Source organism: Phasianus colchicus, chromosome 10, assembly GCF_987193195.1.
Source record: "Phasianus colchicus chromosome 10, bPhaCol1.hap1.1, whole genome shotgun sequence".
NCBI classification, from domain to species: Eukaryota; Metazoa; Chordata; class Aves; order Galliformes; family Phasianidae; genus Phasianus; species Phasianus colchicus.
Window position 1 is genome coordinate 14454685 of NC_143445.1, and position 12556 is coordinate 14467240.

At 43.4% G+C, this 12556-nt stretch overlaps 1 protein-coding gene across 3 annotated transcripts in view; it reads right to left on the reverse strand.

Annotated features, from left to right (window-relative positions):
• The window catches only part of CCDC50 (coiled-coil domain containing 50), a 39502-nt gene that overhangs the window by 8310 nt on the left and 18636 nt on the right, over window positions 1–12556 (reverse strand). For 2 of the 3 annotated variants that reach the window (XR_016469654.1, XM_090147388.1), the window contains exons 4-9: window positions 11085–11175; window positions 8543–8660; window positions 4443–5138; window positions 1818–1924; window positions 1243–1287; window positions 621–725 (exon numbers count right to left, since the gene is read on the reverse strand). Coding sequence is in view for 2 of the 3 variants with exons in the window: in XM_090147388.1 (XP_090003514.1) it covers window positions 621–725; window positions 1243–1287; window positions 1818–1924; window positions 4443–5138; window positions 8543–8660; window positions 11085–11175 (1162 nt within the window). In the remaining variant the exon portion in view is untranslated. The remainder of the gene's footprint in view (window positions 1–620; window positions 726–1242; window positions 1288–1817; window positions 1925–4442; window positions 5139–8542; window positions 8661–11084; window positions 11176–12556) is intronic. The other variant, XM_031603405.2, reaches the window with a different exon arrangement.

Sequence of the window (12556 nt, forward strand, 5' to 3'; positions counted from 1 at the left end):
CTTGCTGAGCCAAACACAAGCTTCGCTCTAAATTCAGGACAGCACTAGGGGTCCCATCTGAAAACTGGGGTCAAGTGCACATGGTCTGTGTGTAATGACTGCATGCTGAAGGGCTCATCACAAGGGACAGCTGCACACAGCTGTGCTGCTGCAAATGCTCAAACATGATAAGAAGTCCAAAAACACGAGCTACCTTCAGCTGGCCCCAAGATTAACACAACACCCCCTTTAGCACATTACTACAGCAGAACGTGAAATCTGTTTCTTATCTCCTTCCACAACAGCTAGCCAAAGTTCTGCAGCATAACTCACAAAAAACCTAACATAGGCTTGATATACTCAATAGTTACGGTGCCAATTTCATTATGAAGCAGTGGCAACTGGAGTAGCTGTGCTGCCCTTGTACTTGGGATGACCAAAGAGAACCAGCTACTGCTGTTATTGCTCCAGCCAGGACTTCAACATAGGGAATGCTCTGTAAAGTAGCAGAATAACAGGCCACAAGACCCTTTTCATGCAAGGATCTGTCTTGTTCCTCCTGGCCTCATGTTATACTCTCACCACCCTCTGAAACAACATTACAGCATTTCATTTCTGAGGCCACCTGAAGGTTGACGTACCTTCCAGTCTTGATCATTTCTCTTTCTTTCAAAGGAAGACTTTTCTTTCTCCCTGCCTTTCTTGAAAGCCTTTTTCTCCTCTGCCATCAAGAGACGAGCAATCTCCTGAAAGGGAAAACAGACTGTCAGAAGGTTTCACCGTTCTTGAGGGTTTGAGCTGCTTATATCCTTTTCTCTGCTATGTCAAACGGGAACAAAGCCAGGATTACTGAAGTCTGCAATCAGGGATCAAATGCCAGAGCAGAAGTGAAATGGACTACATGTTGCATGCCCATTCCCTGATTCACCTATTTGTGTTAGCAGGGCCTTTCTGCCCTTTGTTTCTTTTCCTTCAATGCTGAGTTCATCTTGCAGCATTTCTGATAACCTCCTAACAGGGTCAGTTACAGGAGACACTCTTCTGCAGCCACATAGCTCCTTCCTCTGTCACAGCTGCAACAGGCAGCACAGCCCTGCTTGGCTAACATGAACACAGACACAAAAATCAGCCAGAAACAAACCCCACTAGAGGCCTGAACTTTCTCTACATGAAGGGAGATGGACAATTAGAGGGTCAGAGAGGACAGGTGGAGTTCAGCAGTTTCCACAAGTAAAGGAATACTACAAACATTTAGCTTCTTACCTCATCTTGGGCCACTTGAGCTGCCATCTGATCTGCTTGGTTGGCCTTAAAAAAAAACAAAAAAACAAACAAACACAATAATATCTCTGAATTATTCAGATACATCAACCTATTGCACAAGGCAAGTAAGTTTCTCTAGGAATAAACTACCATCCTCTTCAAACATACTACATCAGTTCAAGTCAATACCAAAGTGGCATTTCAGCAGAGTTTAGTCCCCACCTATCTGCCATAATCCATAAATGTCCACTCTACCACTCTCTCCCCAAGATACTGGGCTGTCTCACTTTTCAGCTCAGCACACTATCTACGGGCCAGAAGATGGCCTCAAAATATTCATTTAATATCACTCTGCTTCTACCATTCAATTTTCAAGTGTGAAATTCAGGATAAAAGACTCTACTGACTGGACAGAAGTTTTCACTCCACAAGCAGCCATGGGAGGCAGAGATGACCATCAGAACACAGCAACAAGACCTGAGATCTAAGTCACAGTCAAATGGTTTGCAGATTCAACTTTTCACTGATGGATACCTTAATTTCTTTAATGTGACCAATACATTCTCTCTACTCACCAGGAGCTCTTCCTCTTGCAGCTTCCGAGCAATCTCTGCATCAGACAATTCCTGTTCCCTTCGGGGTTTGTCGTAAATGGTTTGCTTTGTCCCCCTCAACTTAGTTCCTACGGAATTGAGAGAGAACAATCAACTCATCTATTCCCTGAATGCTTCAGAAAGGAAATCCCCACCATCTCCTCAGCCACCTGCAAAGCTTCCACTCAGGGGGCCCACAAACCACTACAGCATATCTGCCAAGCAAACATTTTGAGAACACTTTAGCTACGGTGCAGCATGCACCTTAGAGTGAGGTTTTTCTATATATACAGCTACACTCCATCTTATAATAACAAATGTAACTGTATGACAGAAAAGCCATGACTCTTGCTGCAGCTTTTGCTGGCATGGTGATGATACCAAAGGAATCAAGATTTTTTACACTGTCAATTCAAGCTGGCAAAACTCAACAGCAGAGACCAGCTTAATGTGTTTGCTACAAGCACAGCAGAGTTCAGAAACACTCCAGAGCAACATGGGCTGCAAAAGGTGCCTGGGACAGACTCACACAAGGTTTCTGACAGTTTTGTTCTTTGGTCTGACCCATGAATTTTGCAATACGCAGTTAGAAAACATGTAAACATTTGTGGAGTTCATACAAGGTTCAGGTCTTGCACTGCTGCTAGGTACACAGGTTTTTGTTTTGTTCTTAATACTTATTTCAAAGATTAGGTTTTTGTTTTGGTTTTAATTTTCATTTCAAAGTTAAACCACCCACAAGTGTTTTTTAATGTACTGCATTTTGAATCCCTCCATAGTCTATTTGCAATAGACACTACCAAAGGAGTCCTACTTCATCCCTGTTACAAAATGCATGATCTCATTCACATACAATGAATGCCTTCCCCTTCCAACTACAGTTGGAACTGTGATGCTCAGCAATCTCAGACATTTAAATGAGCTTCTGCACAGATGTCTGTGTTTCTTCTACTCCAAACTCAGAAAATAAGCTTCACTTCCATCCTCCTAGCCACACTGTTTACACACTGATTACAAATACACGTTACATCCTGGTGGGCCACATACCAATTTTCTGATCAGGTGAGAGCAAAGAAAAAAAAAAAAAAAGACATTATTAGAGGTCAGCAAGTTACTTTCTGTGCATTTATCAAACTACCATCATACCTGATGGCGCATTCCAAATGTTTCAAACTACAGAAGGGACAGAGACCTCCGGCATCGATCCAGAACCAAAACATGGAATAGGTATTAAAAGGTGATACACAAGGTATTTTTGCTTTTTTGTTTCCCTTAAGTCAACTGACCAATGATCTTAAGCACACAGCACTCCTCTTGCAAATTTGAGCATAAAAAGAAACCTTTCAGCAGTTCTGGCAGTTCCAGTTAAGCATACAGCATGGCCTTTGAGGAACAGTTTGATCAATCCAAGCTGGAAAGAGCTGCAGTCACAGCCAGCAAAGGAACTCCAGCAAAAAGCACCAGCTTGGTCAGAGTTAAAATATACAGACTGCTCTCAAGGCCACGGTAAATACAGCCTTTATTTCCACACTGGAATAAATAGCCCATACACCATTGCCCCTATGAAGAACAAAACTGAATTTCCAGGAATTGTTCACCAAACTGCCAGAGACTGGGCTTGCCTTACACACAGACTGGTGCCAGTCTTCATATGTTCAGAAAGCAATAAGTGTTACTTCCAAATCACTTCTGCCCACGTTCAGGGAGCACAAGATCAGCCTGATTCCCACAGGAAAAGGATAAGAGCTTCCAGCTATTCGGACTTGGTGTCAGTGTGATCAGATACTGAGTCACTCGGGCCCACGTTGTATGATAGATGAGTTAACATCTCCCACTGCCCTAAAGAAAAGTTTTGCATGATGAACAAAGAATAATGCTCCTGGCACCTCTGGAGACAGACATGCATCATCTCACCCACTTCATTCAGGTGAGGACCACTTGCAGGGCCTGAAACATGAGTTTCCCACCCTGTGACAGGCATAGATTCAAGCCTCTGAACTCGTACTTTCACTAAGAAACCTTTTGCTAAGTCCTTACTCCCATACACGTTAAAAAGCAGTAAGATGTATCTTGATTTTTGAAGCTCAACACTCCCCTAGAACTATTTAACAAAAACAAAAACAGATCACAGAAAAATCTACTTGTACAGAATTTGATGAGAACCTCATCTTTACTTTTCCAACAAGTTTCTCAATGCGAATTGGAGGGCAGCTGCTGGCTTGTTAGGCTTAAGTAAACTGCTCTCATTTATAGCCTTGTATCCCATATCAAATCCCATTCCTGTGATAAAGAACCACAGCACAAAGTGTCTCAATGCAAATTCAAAAGGGAATTCTAACACAAGATAAAAGGTACCAACAATACCTTCTTACCTATCCTCTTTGATGCCATGGGGACACGTCAGGAAATAAATAGTGAGAGTCTTAGTGGCTAAGATGAATCTCATTAAATAGAGGAGAAACCAAGTCAGGATTCACCAGGTACACACTGCAGACTGATACTGGAGATTAAGTGTCTTCAGAAGAAAACCCCAGTTTCAGATAAGAGGATGGGGCAATCAAAGGTCCATCCTCACGCACACATATACCTTCCCCATCACTTGGTTACCTGAGTCTTTCCGGCAGTCTTCAACCTTTTCCTGGGTCACTGTGTGTGGGGATGGGGAAGGTCTCCTGTGTCCTGCCCTTTTGCAGTCTCTCTCCTCACCCCTCCTGTGATCCTTCTGGGATTTGGACATGCCCTCATGCTCCATCCCATGAGAAGAGTGACCTCGATAGCGGGATTTGCGGCTCCCATGGTGCACCAGCTGGCTGCCGCCCCGACGCCAGGTCTCCTGCTCAGCCTCCAGCTCCACATCAAGAACAGGAAGGTGCTTCGCTCCATCTCGCCTTGTCGGCTTTCTACTGCACTGTGCCTGCTCTGCGAGTCCACGCTCTGACTCCAAGTCAAGACTGAGAGGTCTCCAAGACTTCTCCCTGCCAGGTGCGCTCCTGTCCTGCAGTTCCCAGTTGCCACTGTGCTCACCAGCACCACGATCAGCCTCTCTTTCCAGGACGAGGCTGGGAGGTCTCCCAGACCCACCGTGGCTGGCAGATTTGCAACCCTGCCGATGGCTATTGGTGGCCTCACTTGGTTGAGGAGACCTACGGCGATCCTCCAGTGAGGCATGCCTGTGTTGGGAGGCACTGTCGGATAAAGGTGAGCGTGCTTTTCGGTGCTCTCTCTGTCGGTGCGTGCGCCTATTGTCACCACGCGCCCTGCGAGGCTCAGAAACCTGCTCCCTGGGATCAGCACGGAGGTGCTCTGAGCAGCAGGGGAGGGACAAACAAGGAGCTGGTTAGTGACATGGGGTTAATGGGAACTCAGTGAGGCCAGAATCACAGTCCGACGCAAGGAAAAGCTGGAAACGGAGGTAAAGCACAGAGCGGCTGGGAAGAAATGAATGGGAACATAATGCTCCAAAAGATGCTACAGCAGAGAGTGGAATGGGGGCTGTGCTTACCTCAGGGCAACAGAAGGCAATGGGGTTAGAGCAGAAAGCACAGCTGCAGCCCAAAGCATGCCTGAACATGTCCTAAGGTGAGGACAAACCAATAAAGAGAGTAAGGATTTTTACTGATTCCATTAGGGCTGAAAAACAGAGCAGAGCAACCCATCTCCTGGTGATCTGTCTCTGCTGTGGGAGATTGGAACTCTCAGGAGGCAAGGCTGGGGAAGCAGCAGTGGAGCTCAAGGCCAGGAGGCTCCAAGCAGAGACTCAGGTTGGATCCTGGTTTATGAGCATTCACACCTCATTCTGGCTTTAACTCTTTAACTACACGGCTGTTCACCAGATATAAAAGCCTCACCTTAATGGGCAAAGACCCACAGCAAGTGGGAAGAAGAAAAAAAGCTGGGATGAAATTGATTTTTCTTTATATTAGAAGAGAAAGATGACAGATAGCTGCTGCATCCACATACTTTCCACCACAAACTGTCACCTGAAGCTCCTGAAGTCACAGAAGTTTCAGGCTCTTCATTGCTTAAACAGAAGTTTGGCTTGACTGCAGAGAGGACTACAGCAGCTTAAGGGCAGGATAAGTTTTTGCAGCAACCAAGCTCCTGACCTCAGCAGCAGAGCTGGAAAAAGCTGCCTACTCAGCAGCTTAGTGTGGCTGTTTCCTCTGTGCTTTCCAGAAAGCAGGTGGAAATTTTTCTTTGCTTTTAGTTTCAGTAATAAAACAGTCACAACTGTACGGATGCAGAAGTCTGAGTGTATATAATCTGTTCATCTATTTCATTTCTAATCAACCTATTTGCTGAGAAAGAAATCACTGCACTGAGTGAACCATTATCTCCCCAGCAGCTTTTCAAAGCAAATGCGTACTGCTGCAGAAGAAAATTCCTTCAAGATGAGGCTGATTTGAAACAGAAGCATACAAAGAAAAGTGTAAGATTTTCCTGCTGTATTGTTAGGAGTTTTTATAGCATCTGAAAACATATGATAGATTTCCCAGCACCTTCTGTCTTAACAAATAGCTCTGTCTTCCCTACAATCATCCAGATTTCAGAACTAAGAAAACAAACCAAAAAATGTAACATTCCCTTCAAGTCATACTATCCAGAAAAATACCTTCTTCTGAGCCAGCAAAAATAGAACCTACTGAAAACCTATCTTGAAAACAAACGGGTTCTGTTTGTGCGACTTTCAGCTCCTGTTAGCTGGTGGGTTTTCATGTTCAGTTTTAGACTGCTAGCGTGGCTTACAGAAGAGAGACATCCAGTGCAACAATTTAAGTGACTTACTGAACAACGTGCACCAGAATCTGAAGGTAAGAGTCAGAAGTGGTTTTTTGTTGATTTTTAAATGATATTAACAGAGCTCTAAGAATTAATTCATTTTGCCATTTAGGGAAAGCTTGATGATTTGGCAGAATAGAAAAGGAGATTATGCAAGAGTAAAGTACAGCTGCATTAGGAAAAGTTTGGTACAGGTAACACAATCACACCAGACAGCCCAGGCAGGAAATTTGCTTTTTGGTTATCTCAGGGCTATTAACTCCTCAGCAGGCACTGGTTTCCACAGCACCTTCTGCGGGAGCCAAGTAAACACTCTTTAGGTCCTGGTGTTACTCTCTCAAGCAGCATGTGACTAAGCTAATAGTGAAATATTTTTCATGGCACAGACACTTCTGGTAGGAACTCTGCTTTCTTTCATGTTTATTTTTCCACTTCTTAAAGGCTTGGTTTACTCTAGAGCAATAACCCTAATCCACACTCCTCCTGGATGGGGATAAGTTTTTATTTGGTCAAGGCAGACTAAAATCCAAATAAAGCAAGGGCTTTTCTTTTGTGTTTAAGTTCACAAATAATGAGGACAAAACAAACAAAGAATAATGAAACCTAATCAAATGGTGCCCAAGTATTTAAAGACCTTTAATTAATGTGCTAGACAATCCAGACATCAAAATCCATTTCAGTCCCTTCTAGTTTTAAGGAGCAAGGATCAAGCACAGCACTACTACCAACAGCCAACAAATCTTTCTAGCACACTTCCAAAACTACAGATTACAGCAGGAAGAAAAATTAGACCAAAACACCCTGCTCTCCAAATCTGTAACAACCGAAGTTCAGAGTCATGGGCTTCTTTCTGTCAGCTGCACTGTTACAAAAATCCATCCTGTTGTACCATCTCTGCCTGGCAAAACTACTGCCTCTACTGTAATTTTTCCAGGGACTTGACCTATTTAATTCTGAAACAGAATTAAACTGTGGGTTGGCCATAGAACTCTCAGACCAAAGTCCTTCTAGCTTTGCACACATAACAGAACTGGTGGCCATGAAGTTTTCATCTAGTTACTGTTCTGCACTTTGTGCTGTGCATTTGCTTGGCCCTCCTTGAGCTTCTACTCAATTGGAACTACAATACTTTGTCTGAGTTCAGATGAAAATATTTAAAATTGTCAGCAGTATGGATGTTAGGGAGAGAAATAAGAGGTTTGATTTTCACCTTCATAATCTGCAGATCAAAAGCAACCCATCTCTTCCCCATCACATTTTCTAAGATAGAACACAAGAGCCACCACCAGTGCACAGCAAAGCAAACACCACGTTGCTCCATAATTAAATACACACAGATTCTCCTCTCTCAATTAAAAGAAAGTTCATATTTGATTGCAAAAGACGTCCAGAAGAAAGTAACACAGCGGTGAGTCGAATCTTCTTCACAAAATGCAGTCCCAGAGGATAATCATAGCAAAGATTCTGGGGAGATGATCTTGTTATTCAGTAAGTCATTCAAAGCAGTTGTGCTAATTTTAGGACTTGGATACATACCTGAATGGATTATTTTTTTGTTCAAAAAGCTGTTCCATGAGCCAGCAATTACTTCTGTATGCAAGTAGCAGTGCCAGCACCGCAGATGAGCACATACATTCAAATAGAAACAGTTTTAAGTGTGGAATTGCATCTGCATTTCTCTTCTGCACAGCTGTAGCACCATATAGAAATAACTGACTTACCCATACTCTCAGCTATTGTTTTTTCCTCCACAAGTAATTTCTGACTTTAGAATAAAGTCAGGTCCTGACCCTGGAAATTCATGCAGTGCTATAGTACAGAATGCAGGGCTGAAGGCAAATAAGGGAAATCATCCCAATGAACTACCCAGATCACCATGTTTACCTACAGTACCATGATCTTGATCCCTTTTACAAGCAGAAACTTACCTCCATTTTCTGAATAATAGCTATCCTCATAGACTTTGTGTCCCTGGGATTCTGGGTAGTGCTTCTTGCGCTTTTTTTCTTCCTGCAATTCTTTCTGTTGCAGGAGACGAGCAATGTCCTGCAGAGATGGAAGAAAATCATTATTTTCCCCACAAAACATCTCCAGATACTCTTTATTAGACCACAATTATAAAAATCCTCATAGTTTTATTTTTTAAGACAACACTGACATGGTTATTCCTGCATTCAAACCATGGATTTGATGGGGCTTCCAGCTTAGTGGCTGATATGAGGCAGTATCAACAACTAGCACACGACCTGCCACTGAGACTACCCAACAATTTGCAGGTTCCTAGTCCATCTACATGCAAGTCTACTAAGCAGTAACTTCCAAAAAGTGGCAGGAGGGATTTCATGTGCAACCTTAGGCTTTCAACAACACTTTTGAGGCTCACACGACTCCACTAGTCAAGGAAAAACACAGAAGCACAGACTGTCCCAGGCTGACAGCACTTCTGACTGAAAGCAGTTCCCAGACCAAGACTGGAACTTGCTTCGAACAGGATTTAATTTATAGGGCTCATAGCATGCCAAGCAGGGAGATGCATCAATTTGACAGAGGTTGAAGGAAAAGAAAAATCAAATGGGATGTTAGGAGAGAGGAGCTACACACAGCACAGGAGTGCAGTGGGGACTGTAGGCCATTTATCTTGTTCCTGATTTGGTAGATAGGCAATCAAAGAACTGCACTCCATTTTCTTAATCGGTTTTCCTTCAAGATGACTAATGGTTCAACAAGGCCTAGCAACAGTAAACAGCTCTTCGGGCTTCCTCACTTGGGGCTGATCTGAAGCTAGGAAGAGAAGCTGGAAGATACCAGCTGGACAGCCTTACCCTTGGATGATATTCATTTAAGCCTCCCTAGCCCTCAGGGCCTTTATAGAGCTGTGCATGCAGAATGCACACTGCAGGTAGGAAAAACAACAGTGAATGCAAAGTCAGAGCTGAAAGTCTCCAAAAGCAAAGCAGGCACTGGAGGGCAGTGGATGAATGTTCAAATACCAATTATTATTTCAGTATTCAGATTGTATTTGTAGGGCAACCAGCTTTGTTAAAGAGCTGAAGATACCAGGCTCTTTATTAAAAAAAAGTATTTCCCTCTAGCAAGGTTAAACTCTACCACAAGGAGCAAGTCTATAAATACATGGGCTTAAACATATTATCGAAAGGACTGAGACAGTTCAGAACTTGCAAATCTGCATAAGCCATTCCTTACAAACTGAGTTTGCAGGCGGGTAGACTGAGCACTTCATTTCAAAACCCTGCACATCTGGCTGGATATTCCTGAACACTGGGAAATACCACACAGCCTCATGTATGATAAATACATGACAAATCTGACACATGCCCAATACCAACATAATTCAGCATTTCTTGCAAAATACGTGAATAAATGCAAAGCTGAAGGCCACAGGAGTAGTTCTGACAGGATCCCCACTCTGCCACCTGACAAACCCCTTGGGCACTGCACAACCCCACATCAGCATAGGAGCCCACCCAAAAGAAGTAACACCACAGAAGGACAGCAGGACTGATTCAAGCCCTCCAGAAGTCCTATTGCAAAGTCAGGCAGTACTTCAGTACTTATCTGCAGCCTAAACCAGCACATATCTGTTTCAGCCACACTCCAGAACTACCTATGAACCAACAGGAAGAGAAGGAATATTTGTGGCTTTTCCTCATCACACTGAGTTATAATCATCTAAAGATTGCTCCCAGCATCCAAAGATAATCAGTAGGCCGGCTTGAGAGGTTGCAGGGACTTGCTGTCAGACTGCTGACATCCCAGAAGCCCTCTGCTTAAACCTGTGTGGCTGCAATACTGTTGTTAGCAGAAGCAGGATTGCATCTCCTTCATTTTCCTCAGAAAAATAAGAGATGGTCACATTTACAAAGCATAAATCCTTTAGCCAGTGGTCCTCTCTCTCCCATTGTATGATCTTCTTGTAAGCTTTTCCATGTCTTCCTGCCCAGCCTTTCTGTAGTTATTTGGACTTAATGGTACTAAAAGCAAATGAAGTCTTAAACAAGCAAACTGATGTATCAGTTAGCTAAAGACAAATTAGTTCTAGTTCTTCCAAGAAATCGCCTTGTGTTTAAATGCTTCCCATAGAGAAAATGCCACTAGCTGCCTCTTCAGCACTGTGAAACTACCTAGATTTCTCAGGGACCTACCTGCAGACAAATACAGGGACACACTCCAAGCTCACATGCGCGTTCCTCCAATCCAGGACTTCCTGGACACCTCAGGAAGGCCTACTATTATTTGCCCTCTTTGTTAGCATGGCATTGGCATCAACAGCCTTCGCAGGCTACAAATGTATCTTACACCTGTAATAGGGCTCCCTGAAATCTCTGTGCATGCTGATAATCCATGAAGATCAGTACTGACAGCAGGCAGTGCAGCTTCTGCAGCTAACAACTGAGAAATGCCTGTACTAAAACGCCTCATATAAGTAGCTCTGGCATCTTTCAAAGTTACCTCATCTTTTTCTTCTTGCCGGCGTCGCTGCTCTGCTTCAAAAACCAGCTTCACTTGGATTTCCTGAGCAATCTCTGAGTCCTGCCGTTCCCTAGAAGAGAAGGAAACAAGGATCGTAAGTACCTAAAATCACAGACATCAGTTAGCCTGGAAAGAGGGATAAAAAGAGCTAAAAGCAGCTATTCAGTTCACACAGAAGAGTTATTATTCCTCAGCAGTAGTGCAGAGCCCATGAATTCTCACCAGAGACCAGGACTCTCTGTACTTAATGCTGCTCAAATTTAGAAAATCGATCCCAAACCATCCATGATCAAAGTACAAAGAATGAGAAAACAGACTCATAGGCAGTTTGCTAAGAAAGGAGATAGGAACAATAAAACAGAGCAAGCCAAGGAAGTACATGGGAGTCTCTGCAAACAGCAGTCTAACGCTGCTGAGGAGCACTTGTATGCTTGGTGCCAAAGGAAGGGTTTAGTGGTAAGGTTAATACAAGCATTTCTGGATTTCTGAATGAGAAATGCTGCTGAGGTGGGATGAGATACGAAAGCAGAAGCAGAGTCAGCAGGAAAGACAGCAATATGCATCAGAATGAGGGGTGGGAAGCAATCATCACAACACCACTGCACATGTGGGAGCAGCACAGGACTATATTAACTGGAGAACAGAAAAACAGTAATTGTGACATGAAATGTCATGCTTCCATGAGTTTCATCTGGGTGGATAGACTAGGAAAGATGTATTTGTGGAATGTCATGCAGAAAGCATCTGAAAGAATTGTGCAATGCTCAGCTGCAAGCTTTGATGCCCAGCAAACAGACCTGAATGATAGCCAAGGGTTCTTCAGGACAATCCAGAACAGGGCTGGGGGATTTGAGAATAAAGATTAAGAGCTCTCTCTTTCAACACTGCTGAAATTGAGCCAATGACTGCTCCAAACAGGTCAGAGGGGAAAAAAAAAGACAGGAAAAAGGAAAAAATAAAATCTATCAATTTAAAGGTATCTCTGCAGTTGCAACTGCTAAAAGGTAAGGCACAGGAGACAGGAATGAGAATAGCAACTGGCAGAGCTTGCTTTATCAGGATACAATCTTTCAAAGAATATGCTGGCAGTGATCAGATAGGTGATGGGAGGACTACCAAGAGCATATTATGGAAGTCAGGAAAATATTTCAAGAGAAGCAGGTTCAGCTACATGAAAGCTGCACAGGGTAGGCTGGAGCACCTGTTCTTGTCTTGAGGAAGGATCAAGGTTTAAATGACCTGGCATGCTTGGAGGCAATAGACTGAAATACAGCAAAACTGAGAGAACTGGCATTGCTGGAGCAATCAATGGCACAACAGAGGCTTATTTTATAGATGAAGAACAATAGAAGTGCAAGGAGTTGGTGAAGTAGTGTAGGGTGGGGAAGGACACTGCAAGAAGTGCATTAGAGGAGAAATATCACCAAGAAACATCTGATCTGTCAGAGATA